The 13236-nt window shown below is 37.1% G+C and overlaps 1 protein-coding gene across 4 annotated transcripts in view; it reads left to right on the forward strand.

Annotated features, from left to right (window-relative positions):
* Positions 1-13236, forward strand: part of RFX7 (regulatory factor X7) — a 129441-nt gene that overhangs the window by 80224 nt on the left and 35981 nt on the right. For all 4 annotated transcript variants that reach the window (XM_001500738.7, XM_005603031.4, XM_005603029.4 and 1 more), the window contains exons 4-5: positions 8108-8190; positions 9629-9751. In XM_001500738.7, coding sequence (XP_001500788.1) covers positions 8108-8190; positions 9629-9751 — 206 coding nt within the window. The remainder of the gene's footprint in view (positions 1-8107; positions 8191-9628; positions 9752-13236) is intronic.

The raw sequence follows: 13236 nt of genomic DNA on the forward strand, positions 1-13236 counted from the left end.
TTTATTTTTTTATGGCTGAATAATACTCCATTGTTATTTTTTTTAATCCATTCATCCATACATGGACACTTAGATTGTTTCCATATCTTGGCTATTGTAAATAATACTGCAGTGAACATAGGACTGCAGGTATCTTTTCGAATTAGTGTTTCCATTTTCTTCAGATAAATACCCAAAAGTGGAATTGCTAGATCATATACTAGTTCTATTTTTAATTTTTCAGGGAACCTCCATACTGTGTTCCATAATGATTGTACCAATTTACATTCCCATCAGCAGGGCACAAGGGTTCACTTTTCTCCACATCCTCACCAACACTTGTTCTTTTCTTTTTGATAATAACCATTCTATCAGGTGTGAGGTAATATTTCATTATAGTTTTTGATTTGCATTTCCCTGATGATTAGGGATGTTGAGCATCTTTTCATGTATTTGTTGGCCATCTGTATGTCTTCTTTGGGAAAATGTCTATTCAGATTCCCTGCCCATTTTTTAATCGGATTGTGTGGTTTTGGGGGGTTGAGTTGTATGAGTTCCTTATATATTTTGGATGTTAGCTGCTTATCAAATATATGATTTTCAGTTATTTTCTCCCATTCAGTAAGTTGCCTTTTCATTTTGTTGATGGTTTCCTGTGCTGTGCAGAAGCTTTTTAATTTGATTTAGTCCCATTTGTTTATTTTTGCTTTTGTTGCTTTTGCTTTTGGTTTCAGATTCAAAGAATCATCTCCAAAACCTATGTCAGGGAGCTTACCACCTATGTTTTCTTCTAAGAGTTTTATGGTTTCAGGTCTTATATTCATGCATTAATCCATTTTGAGTTAATTTTCGTGTCTGGCGTAAGATAGTGATCCAGTTTCATTCTTTTGCATGTGGCTTCTCAGTTTTCCCAACATCATTTATTGAAGAGACTGTCCTTTCTCCAGTGTGTATTCTTGGCTATTTTGTCATAAATTAATTGACCGTATATGTATGGATTTGTTTCCCAGCTCTCTGTTCTGTTCCACTGACCTGTGAGTCTGTCTTTATGCCAGTACCATAGTGTTTTGATTACCATAGCTTTGTAATATAGTTTGAAATCAGGCAGCATGATGCCTCCAGCTTTGTTCTTCTTTCTCAAGATGAGTTTGGCTATGCAGGGTCTTTTATTCTTCCATACAAATTTTAGGATGGTTTGTTTTATTTCTGTGAAAAATAACATTGGAATTTTTAGAGGGATTGCATTGAATTCGTATATTGCTTTGGGTAGTACAGATATTGTATCAGTATTAATCCTTCCAACCCATGAACATAGACTATCTTTCTGTTTATTTGTGTCTTCCTTGATTTCTGTCATTAATGTCTTGTAGTTTTCAATAGACAACTCTTTCACCACCTTGGTTAAATTTATTCATAGGTATTTTTTTCTTTTTGATGCAATTGTAAATGGGATTGTTAATTTCTCTTTCTGAAAGTTCTTTTTTTTTTTAGATTGGCACCTGAGCTAACATCTGTTGCTAATCTTTTTTGCCCTCCTCCTCCCCCTCCCCCTCCTCCTACCCCTCCCCCCCACCCCCGTCCTTCTGGTTGTGCTGTGTGGGACACCACCTCACCACGGTCTGATGAACAGTGCCACGTCCGCACCCAGGATCCAAACCCACAAAACCCTGGGCCGCTGCAGCAGAGTGAATGAACTTAACCAGTCCGTCAGGCCAGCCCCTGATACTCATTATTAATGTAAAGAAATGCAACAGATTTTTGTGTATTGATTTTGTATCTTGCAGCTTTACTGAATTCATTTATGAATAACAGGAGGTTTTTTTGGTGAGGAACATTGACCCTGAGCTAACATCTGTGCCAGTCTTCCTCTATTTTTTTTTCTTTTGTGTGTGGGATGCCACCACAGCATGGCCCAATGAGCAGTGTGCAGATCCATGCCCAGAATCTGAACCCATGAACCCTGGACCTCTGAAGCAGAGCACGCAAACTTAACCACTGTGCCACCAGGCCGGTCCCGAATTCTAACCATTTTTTGGTGGAATCTTTAGGGTTTTCTATATATTGTATTATGTCATTTGCAACTAGTGACAGTTTCGCTTCTTCCTTTCCAATATGGATGCCTTTTATTTCTTTTTTTTGTCTAATTGCTCTGACTAGAACTTCAAATACCGCATTTAATGAAAGTGGCAAGAGTGGACATCCTTGTCATTTCCTGATTTTAGAGGAAAAGCTTTCAGCTTTTCACCATTGAGTATGATGTTAGCTATGGGCTTGTCATATATGGCTTTTATTATGTTGAGTTACCTTCCCTCTATAACTGCTTTGTTGAGAGTTTTTATCACAAATGGATGTTGAATTTTGTCAAATGCTTTTTCTGCATCTATTGAGATTTTTATCCATTTTGTTAACGTGTGGTATATCACATTGACTGATTTGCGAATGTTGAACATAGATGCACGAAATTCTCAACAAAATATTAGGAAACCGAAATTTAGCACTATATTAAAAGGATCACATACCATGATAAGTGGGATTTATTCCAGAGTTGCAGGAAGGGTTCATCAGGGATATAGGCCTGTAGTTTTCATTTTGGTGGCAGCCTTGTCTGATTTTGGTATCAGGATAGTGCTGGCCTTGTAAAATGTGTTTGGAAGAAATACCCTTTCTTCTGTATGTTGGAAGAGTTTGACAAGGAGTGGTATTGATTGTTCTTTGACTATTTGATAGAATTCACCAGTGAGGCCATCTGGTCCTTGACTTTTGTTTGTTGGGAGGTTTTTGATTACTGTGATTCAATTTCCTTACAAGTAGTCACTCTGTTCGGATTTTCTATTTCATCATGATTCAGTCTTGGTAGGTTGTGTGTTTCTAGAAATTTATCTGTTTTACTAGGTTGTCCAGTTTTTGGCATATAATTGTTAATAGTCTCTTAAGATCCCTTGTATTTCTGTATTTTAGTTTAAACATCTCTTTCATTTCTGATTTTGTTATTTGAGTCCTCTCTCTTCTTTCTTTGGCGTGTCCATCTAAAGGTTTCTCAATTTTGTTTATCATTTCAAAGAACCAGCTCTTAATTTCGTTGATCTTTTCGTCTTTGTTTTATTTATTTCTGTTCTAATCTTTGTTGTTTTATTCCTTCTACCAACTTTGGTCTTTGTTTGTTCCTTTTTTTTTGAGTCCCTTGAGTTGTAACGTTAGGTGGTTTATTTGAGATTTTTCTTGTTTCTTGAGGTAAGCATTTATCACTTGGAACTGCCCTCTTAGAACTGCTTTTGCTCCGTCCTATAAGTTTTGGTATGTTACATTTCTATTTTTGTTTGTCTCAAGGTATTTTTTTATTTCTTTGATGCATTGGTTGTTCAGTAGCATGCTGTTTAATCTCCACATATTTGTGAATTTTCCAGTGTTATTGGATAATTAATTTTTAGTTTCATACCTTTGTGGTTGGAAAAGATGCTTGATATAAGTCAGTCCTCTTAAACTTATTAAGACTTGTTTTGTGGCCTAACATATGATCCATCTTCAAAAATGTTCTGTATGCACTTGAGAAGAATGTATATTCCCTTGGTTTTAGATGGAATGTTCTGTAAATATTTGGTAAGTCCATCTGGTCTAGCATATCATTTAAGGCTGATGTTTTCATGTTGATTTTCTGTCTGAGTGATCTATTCATTGATGTAAGTAAGGTATTAAAGTCTCCTACTATTATTGTGTTGCTATCTCTTTCTCCCTTTAGGTCTGTTAATGTTTGCTTTTTATATTTAGGTGCTCCTATGGGTGCATAAATATTTACAAATGTTATATCTTGTTGGATTGTCCCCTTTATCATTATGTAACACCTTTCTTTGTCTGTTGTTACAGTCTTTGTTTTAAAGTCTATCTTGTCTGATATAAGTATAGCTACTCCAGCTTTCTTTTGGTTTCCATTTGCATGGAATATCTTTTTCCATCTGTTCATTTTTGGTCTGTGTGTGTCCTTACACTTGAAGTATACCTCTTTGTAGGCAGCATATAGATGGATCATGATTTTTCCTCCATTCAGCCACTCTTTGTCTTTTGATTGGAGAATTTAGTTCACTTACATTTAAAGTTATTATTGATAGGTATGTACTTATTGCCATTTTGTTAACTGTTTTCTAGCTGTTTTTGTAGTCCTCTCTGTTCCTTTCTTTTTCTCTTGCTCTTCCTTTGTGATTTGGTGACTTTCTTTAGTGGTATACTTATATTCCTTTCTCTATATCTTTTGTGTATTTAGTATAGGTTTTTGCTTTGTGGTTACCATGAGGCTTGCATATAATAACTTATAACAGTCTTATTTTAAGTTGATAATAACTTAAGTTTGATGCCATTTTAAAGTTCAACATTTTTACTCTCCCCCCGTATTTTATATTTTTGACTTCACATTTTACACTTTTTTATCTTATGTATCCCTGAACTAATTATTGTAACTGTAGTTATTTCTACTACTTTTGTCTTTTAACCTTCATACTAGCTTTCTAAGTAATTATTCCACTACCTTTACTGTCTATTTACTTTTCCAGTGAGATTGATTCTTTCATATGTGTTTTTATTACTAATTAGCACCCTTTCTTTTCAGCTTAAGGAGTCCCTTTAACATTACTTAGAAGACAGGTTTAGTGGTGATGAGCTCCTTTAGCTTTTGATTTTCTGGAAAACCCTTTATCTCGCATTCAGTTCTGAATAACTTTGCCAGGTAGAGTTGGAAGTTTTTTCTTTCAGCACTTTGAATATGTTGTGCCACTCCCTCTGGCCTGTAAGGTTTGTGCTAAAAAATCTGCTGATAGTCTTATGAGGATTCTCTTGTATGTAACAAGTTGTTTTTCTCTTGGTGCTTTTAAAATTCTCTCCTTGTCTTTAACTTTTGACCTTTTACTTATAATGTGTCTTGGTATGGGTCTCTTTGGACTCATCTTTTTTTTGGACTCTCTGGGCTTCCTGGATCTAAATGTCTGTTTCCTTCCCCAAGTTAGAGAAATTTCAGCCATTGTTTCTTCGAATACAGTTCCTGCCCCTTTCTCTCTCTCTCATCCTTCTGAGAGCCCTGTGATTCAAATGTTAGTCCGTTTGATGTTGTCCCATAATTCCCTGAAGGTATTTTCACTTTTTTCCATTCTTTTTCTTTTTGCTGCTCTGATTGGTTGAGTTCCACTGTCTTGTCTTCAAGTTCACTGATCCTTTCTTCTGCCTCATCCAGCTTGTTGAACCCCTGTAGTGTATTTTTCAGTTCAGTTATTGTATTCTTCAACTCTGTGACTTTGATTTGGTGTTTTCTTATGTTTCCGTCTCTTTGTTGACATTCTCATTGTGTTCATCCAGTCTTCTCTCCTGTTTAGTGAGCATGTTTATGATCATTACTTTGAACTCTATCAGATAAATTACTTATCTCTGTTTCATTAAAGTTTTTTTTCCTGAAGTTTTATCCTATTCTTTCATTTGGAACATATTCCTTTGTTTCTTTATTTCCCTTGGCTGTCTGTGTTGGTTTCTATACAATAGATGAAACAACCACCTCTCCTAGTCTTGAAAGAGTGGCCTTGTGTAAGAGATGGACCTTTTTATTCAGCCCTGCCCCAGCTTTTGGTTGTCTCTCAAGTTTCTGTGCTTGTCCCAGCAGCCTAATCTGTTTTTTAATATCTCCTAGTAGTTGAAGATGTGCCAAGACCTGTCACTGTCCCAAAGGGGAGTATCTTAGCACTTAGATTCAGGTTTGCTTGAAGCCAGACTCTCAGGCAGCAGCTTTTAAAAGTATACAGATATATACAGTCCTGAGGCACTGAAAGCATATGCCCCACTGGCCACTAGAGCCAGGTGGTCTGGAAGTGTCCCTTGGGCAGCAGTTGCAAAAATCAGGCCCCAGATGAGTGTATAAACTCCTTTCTGGGAGACGCTGGTGAGCTGGAGCAAGGTAGAGGGAGAGTGCCATGTTGGCATCCACAGCCTACATTCCTTTAGAGCAGCTCCATAGGCCACTAAATGTGTGCCAGATCTGAAGCCTGCCCCTCAGTCCGAAGCTCCAGGACAAGCAAAGTGGCCTCCTTCACAGAAAGACGGGGTGGGGGCGGGGGGGTAGGGCGGGGTGCCTCAGTCTGCTGTCTCTGCAGTGCCCTGGGGGTGCTAGTCTACCAATAAACACAGGACTGCAAGCCCCTCTGGCCCAAGAGCCAGGCAGTCAAGGGGCATCCCCTGGGCAACAGCTGTAAAACCTGCTACTAGACACTTGTAAAGCTCCCCTCCAGGAGACACTGGGACTCTGGAGCATGGCAGAAGGTGAGTACAAAGATAGCACCTGCCCTCCCAGGTCTCTGGAAAAGATTACAGTCGGCCCCTAGATGTGCATTTAATTAGAAGCCTACTCCTCAGGCCACAGTTATGATGATTACCTGAAAGGCCTCCTTCACAGAAAGACGAAGCTCTGCGTCTGTTGCCTCTTGCCTTGCCCTGGGAGTGATAGCTGTTTAAGAACTCTTTTATTCATTGGTTACAATCCTGTTGGACCCATGAGCAAAAGCTCCACTTGCCACCATAGCCAGATGATACAGATGTGTCCTCTGGCAGCAGTCACAAAAATCAGGGTGCCAGTTGGGTATGAGCTTTCTTGGTGACACTGGTTATTAGAGTCCCGCCTGACCAGGAATATAAGCTCCCCTGGCCTTCACTGCCAGGTGATCAAGAGGCATCCTTTGGGTGGCAGCCACAAAAATCAGGGCACCAAACACGTGTAAGGACTTTCTTCAGGGAGATAATGGTGCTCTGGAGCATGGCAAAGGGAGAGTGCAAACATAGCGCCCGCCAGTCTGGCCCTAGAAAGTGTTCCAGCAGGCTTCTAGATGTGTGTGTGTGTCTGTTGCATTAGATGCCTCCCCCTCAGGGTGAGGTTTTAATATAAGCAGGTGAGCCTCCTTCACTTTAAGTCTGGGCATGATGAGGTTCCTCTGAGCTGGGCCCTGGGCCAGTGAGTCTGAGCACACAGGCCCTTTAAGAGGTGTCTCCCAGATCTCTACTATCTTGTGGGTCTTGGGACCCCACTGGTTTTTTAAATTAGATGTTTTGGGCGATTTCTCTCAAGTGCATGTCTTAAAAGTTGGAGTCCCACACGTGGGGTTTGAACCTTTGCTCCTCAGCAAGAAGTTCCAGGTTCTGAGTTCCCTCCTAGTTGTGGATCACCGGTATTGGGGGTGGGGTTTATGGCGAGTTTGTCTCCCAGCCTCTCCTATTTGCTCTGATATGGTTTTCTCCTTGTTTACCCGATGTGTAGTCATCACTCAGACAGACTTTAGGGTTTTTTAAGAGGAAATTGTTCCATATATAGCTGTAGACTCAGTATGTCTGTGGGAGGAAGTGAGTTCAGGATCTTCCTCGGTTGTCATCGCCATCTTAATCTGGAACCTGCAACCAGCAGAAATTATTTTTAAGGGTGCATTTATAGACGAAATGACATAAGTGCAGAAAAATAGCAATAGAGAATGTTGCAAGTAGGTTCTCCAAATAGTAGCCACTGTTGCAAGTTAAATAATAATTATATCTGCATAGTGTAGAAAGAGTGTTGATTGGTTGTACTTCAGTTTTTTAAACTTCAGTTCCATCCACAGGTGATAATAGCATTGTCAGTCACATGTTCTAGGTTTTTGAGCATTAGAAAAGGATCCTAGAAATCATGTTATCCATCTTAACAATTACAAGGAAAATTTGCCAGAGCACCAAAGCCTCATAGCCAGTTAAATGGTTAGGTTAAGACTAAGTAATATTCTCTTGACTCCTAGTCTCGTACCTTTCCTATGGTACTGTACAGTCCCCTTCTTTAAAGGTCGTGAAAAATGAGAAACTTCTGTCTAAGCATTGATCTATGGTTTTATTTATACCTAGAAGATAAGAATTAATAGGAAAGGACCATTTTTGCTTGTTAACTAACATTTTATTTGCAATAAATTTATCAAACAACTATATTATTTTACTGATGAGAAAAAAGCCTAAATTTTGTTTTCTTTGGCAGGTTGTCCATTCCATGGCGTATAAATTTAGACAGTCAGTATTTTTTAGGGAGTAAGTTTTATTGAGGGAGAAACCAGTGTTCTTAAAATTATCTTTCTTTTTAATCCTTTGCAATCAGCAAGAAGTTGAGAAGTTTACAGACCTAGAGAAACTCTACCTCTACCTTCAGCTGCCTTCTGGTCTCAGCAATGGAGAGAAAAGGTATATGTCTTCTGGGTTTTGCCTTAATTATAGTGTTTATAGGACACCCCGAGGATGTGTGTGTTGTGTTTGTTAATGGTTTTACACTATTCCTAAAATCAGCAGAAAACAGAGTGGCAAAACAGTAGATCTTTTTAGTCTCATCATATTTGGTTAAGTGTTTTCCTACAGTTTTGCCGGTTCATTTGTGCACCTGGGTAAATGCTACAAAATGCAATTTGGATTATGTTTTATAAGCAAATCAATGTATTTATGCTGTAAGGGAGATTGTGAAAATGAACAGAAAACCAAAACATAAACAGATAAGTATTGTGAGCAATAAAATGCAAAAGAGTATTTTTAAGTACTATCGGGTAAGTAGATGACAGAATATAAAAAAGAAAAAAAGTGAAATTGCCTGTATGGAACATAAATTTATGATAAATATAAGACGTTTTAGGTGCTTTTGGGTATTACTATATTTTTATTATTAAAAATATTTAATAGTCTCATCTAGAAAGTATAGAGGGAAGTTGTTCATACATTCTATTCTTAAAGGCATTTCTTCACCCTTGTAAGTATTTCTCAAAATTCATTTCATTCATATGTTATACTTAACATTCTATTGCTTTAAAATTGTGTATAAAAAGAAATGGAATGAAAATTGTGTTGCTTTTATCTTTTCTCCCTCCAACCAAATTTTATTACTATTTTAATCATTTTCTGTCCTTTCTAGAAACTTGCTCCGTATCTTCTTTGGAATTATTGTAAATTGTTATGCTATTAGCTGAGGTGAATGTCAGAATCAATAAGGGAGCTTCCCTCATGCTATCTTGGGTTTCATTTCATGGAATTGGTTTATAAATGACACTGCCATATAATAAAAACTTAGGATCTTTTTTGCCTGGGGAGGGGACCCAGTTACAGGAAAGATTATAAGGGGAGATTCATCCTCTCAAGATCTCTCTAGTGTGAATTCCATTCTGGAGGACAGAGTGTTTTAGTAAGATTTTGGGGTAGTTACTTGAGGTTGCTAAGCAAATAGAAAATAAACAAATTTTTTGATGACTTTTATTTTAAAAGTTTGATGATTTGTTAAATTTAGGCCAGTGAACAAGCAAGTGAGTGAGCAGATATCCACTTAGAGATAATTTTGGCCAAAACAAATACCTTATGTTTTCGGTGCACCATCACCTCTGCCGCCTTAGAGACAGACCATGGAGAGGGATAGAACAGAGCAGTAACTGCAGTCGGATACTAGCTGTAGAAAATGGCTCACAACCACAGGTAGACAATTGGTACATAGATAACTGGGCATCTGATGTATGTACTGAGTCTGGTTTAGTCGTTTATAATGCGTTCACATACAGTTCTGTAGTGGAACATTTAGTCCTGGCTCAAAAATTATCAAAGAATTGCTGTCTAGTTCAGCTAAAACATGTTTTTGTTTTATGATTAGTGATCAGAACGCCATGTCATCTAGTCGGGCACAGCAAATGCATGCCTTTTCCTGGATTCGGAATACCCTAGAGGAGCATCCTGAGACTTCACTGCCAAAACAGGAAGTCTATGATGAGTACAAGTAAGTATTATGTGTATACGTCAAGCATGCTGACGTATTAAACAGGTTAAGTACTATACTTGGCTACAGTTATTTGTTTTAGTATTGATGAATATCATGCTGGTATATCGGAGTTTAACTTGGAATCTCTAAGATTCCTTCCATCTCTCAACTTCTCTGATAGCGTATGTAATAAAGGACAGGATTACTGAATAAAAGAATTTCTCTAAGGTTCTTCTAGATGATAGGAGGGTTGTCTGAGGATAGAGGGACAAAGACATAGGATTGATAAATAAAAGGATTTTGGTAGAGTTCTTAAGAATGACAGGAAGGGTATATCTGGGGTTAAAAGGACAGTGGAAGGCAATAAATAAGTCAATGCATAAGGAAAAACTAAAACATGTTTTTTATTTATACTTCCTAAAGGTCTTTTTCATGGATCCAAAACTTTTCTAATCCTTCTCCATACCAACCAAAAAAAAGATCAGTTTCTGGAATGGTATGAGTTACTTACTCATGACGAGGAAGTTCAGTGGCTTGCACATATTAGACACTCAAATAATTTTGATTATACAGATAATTTATTTAAACACAGGAAGTGAAACTATAGAGTCTAATGGACCATTCTGGATAGAGAAAAGTTAATACATGCTAAATCTAGTCTTGTTTAACATTTTTATAATTGATTTGGAAGAGGGACTTTATTCTGGCAGAATAAATAAAATCCATATTTTCTGGGTGTTGAAATGTCAAACCAACAAACATTAATGTGTTGTACTTATACAGTTTGAAAGAAAAGTGTTAAGTAAGTACTGTTGTTAACCAGAATAAGGTGGTGCAAGGGAACTACACTTACTGGGAAGATTATTGGTATCTAGAAAGAAAACTTTCTACCCTCATTCAAAATTCTCATTTCCTCACCTTAAGAAACATAGGGGCTGGCCGTGTGGCGCAGCAATTAAGTTCACACATTCTGCTTCAGTGGCCTGAGGTTCACCAGTTGGGATCCTGGGTGTGGACCTTTGCACCGCTTATTAAGCCACACTGTGGCAGGTGTCCCACATATAAAGTAGAGGAAGACGGGCACGGATGTTAGCTCAGGGCCAGTCTTCCTCAGCAAAAAGAGGAGGATTGGCAGCAGATGTTAGCTGAGGGCTAATCTTCCTAAAAAAAAAAAACAAAAAAAACATAATGGAGCTGGAGAAAGTCTAGAGAAAAATGTCAGGAATGATCAAAGGAACAAAGTTGAACTAAAGAGCTTTACGTTTTTTCTCTTTAAGAAAATTAAAGCTAAGAATGCATGTGAGCCAAGTCTATAAAGTTCATTCGCTCAGTCTACAACAGTCTATGGAATACCTGCTTATGTGCCAGACCCTATAAATAAATTCTGAGGATTCAGTGAATGAGACACAGCCCTGGCCCTTGTCAAGAATATATATATTTACAGTAAGCATGAATTCTTCACTAAAGTCAAGTTAATTAAAATAGAGATAACCCTATGAAATGGCAAAAAAGCAAATTTGAATTCATTCAAAGGTTATTAGTATCAGATAAATGTGTGATATATTGAAGAAATATATCCTTGGATTGAGGATCGAGAGAGTAGATTCTTTCTTAAACTTGAGTGACCTGGACAAGAGTTTTAACTACTCTTTTTGTCAGTCCTGTCATCTATAAAATGAGGCAATTGAAAAGGTGTGAGGTTTCTTTTAGCCCTAAAATTTCTAAAAATTGTCTGACATAGGAAATGTTGAGGAACTAGTTATCCACGGATAACTCACTAGCTTCCCAAACGGCAAATTGGACAAATTAATGTATCACATTTCCGTAATAAATTAATAAGGGAACCTGGGATATTCATATATTTGTGAAGTGATGTCCTTCCACTGCACAGCCCTTTGCCTCACCATGAGAGACAGGACCCTCTGTTTGTGAAAGTGTGAGTCTGGCCCGTTATAGCAGTCCTTATGTTTTTAAAAGTGTCTTGCCTTGGGCAAGACTTGGTTATATTTTTCTGAATTTTTATTAAATCATTTTATAAGATTCCCATAAATCCTTATAATTTTTTTTCGCTAAGAAAAGTTAAAGATTTTTCCTAAACAAAATAGAACCAAAACAGAACATGATTTTGGGGCGAGGAGTGGAGGCTCTGCAGTTGAACAGTTCGTTTGCAGTTCATCAGAGAGCAAGAGAGACAAAAGGACGTGACTTAGACTAGAGTCTAAAAAGGAAGTATAGGCAAGGGAAATTTCTGATAATGTGGCTAGGGAAGAAATACCAGTTCTGTTCACAGAATTTGAAAGAATTATGCTAATGATTTTCTATTTATAATCAGTATAGTACTATAGTATAAGTATACCTAAGTCTGGGTATTTTAGTTCAAAAAACATTGCACTAAGAATATACTTTATTTACTGTTGTATTCCCCACAGTGTTTCCACATAGTAAGCAGTAATTTAATATTAAGAGTAATTAGAATAGAATCTGATCCGTGGCATTGATAATAAAATGTCAGCGTGTAAAAGACTTTTTAGTCTTCTAGTACAGTTCCATCCCCGTTTTATAGAGGGAAACATTGAAACCTGGAGAAGTTAGGGACTCTTCCAGTGTCACAAAACTAGTTAGGGATGGTTATAAGGCTAGAACTCACATTTCATGAGTGTTTCATAATAGATGAGAAGGCGAAATTGTTAAATTTGAGTGATGTCAAACTGAGTGAGTGGAAAAGGTTGGGCAAGTAGTTACAAATAAAGTTGACTAGGACTTCCACTTAGTGTGAATAAAAAAGCTGCTCAAAGTATGAATTGGTTTACATACAATTAGTATACATGCATACAAATAATATGAGTGTGGTAAGAGACAAGCACAGTAACATGTAATAGCAGCGCAACATGTGCCAAGAAGGAAGGTATGTTTGTATTTCTACAGAATTATACGTGTAGGAGCTCTAAGCTCTTCTCTCATTTGATTGTGCATTGCCTGAAACCATAATTTGCCATATGGGGTTAAATAACTTGAGAGATAAGAAAAATATTAAAAGACTACAGACAGACAAGTAAACCAAAGTATTAGGAAATAGCTAGTTAAAAGTTTTTTAATTATGTTGTCTAAAGAAAGCAAAATGCAGTCTAGCTTTATATTTTTTTAAAGAACAAGAGTTTTAAATCACAGGAGAGATTTCAGTTAGGCACAAAATAATACTTCCTGTCCATTAAGATTTTTAAAGAATTTTTGTTTTTTCTAAAGGCTTTTAGGCTAGTCGTCTTCCTATTTGGAGTGCCTTAAAGAGGTTTCCTGAGTAAAAACTTAATATAGAAAATGACCAGTCTTAAATTGGTTCTATTCTAAATATTCACTGAAAACAGTGTTATTAATATGAAATAAACCTTTATTGTAAGCTATTCTATTGCATATGGACCCTTGTATAATTTATTGCAGTGATGTTTAGATGTATTTGTGAAAATCAATCCTTTTAATAGTCATTAAAATCAAAATCCCTTTGAGAG

Source organism: Equus caballus, chromosome 1 (genome assembly GCF_041296265.1).
Source record: "Equus caballus isolate H_3958 breed thoroughbred chromosome 1, TB-T2T, whole genome shotgun sequence".
In the NCBI taxonomy this organism is placed as follows: Eukaryota; Metazoa; Chordata; class Mammalia; order Perissodactyla; family Equidae; genus Equus; species Equus caballus.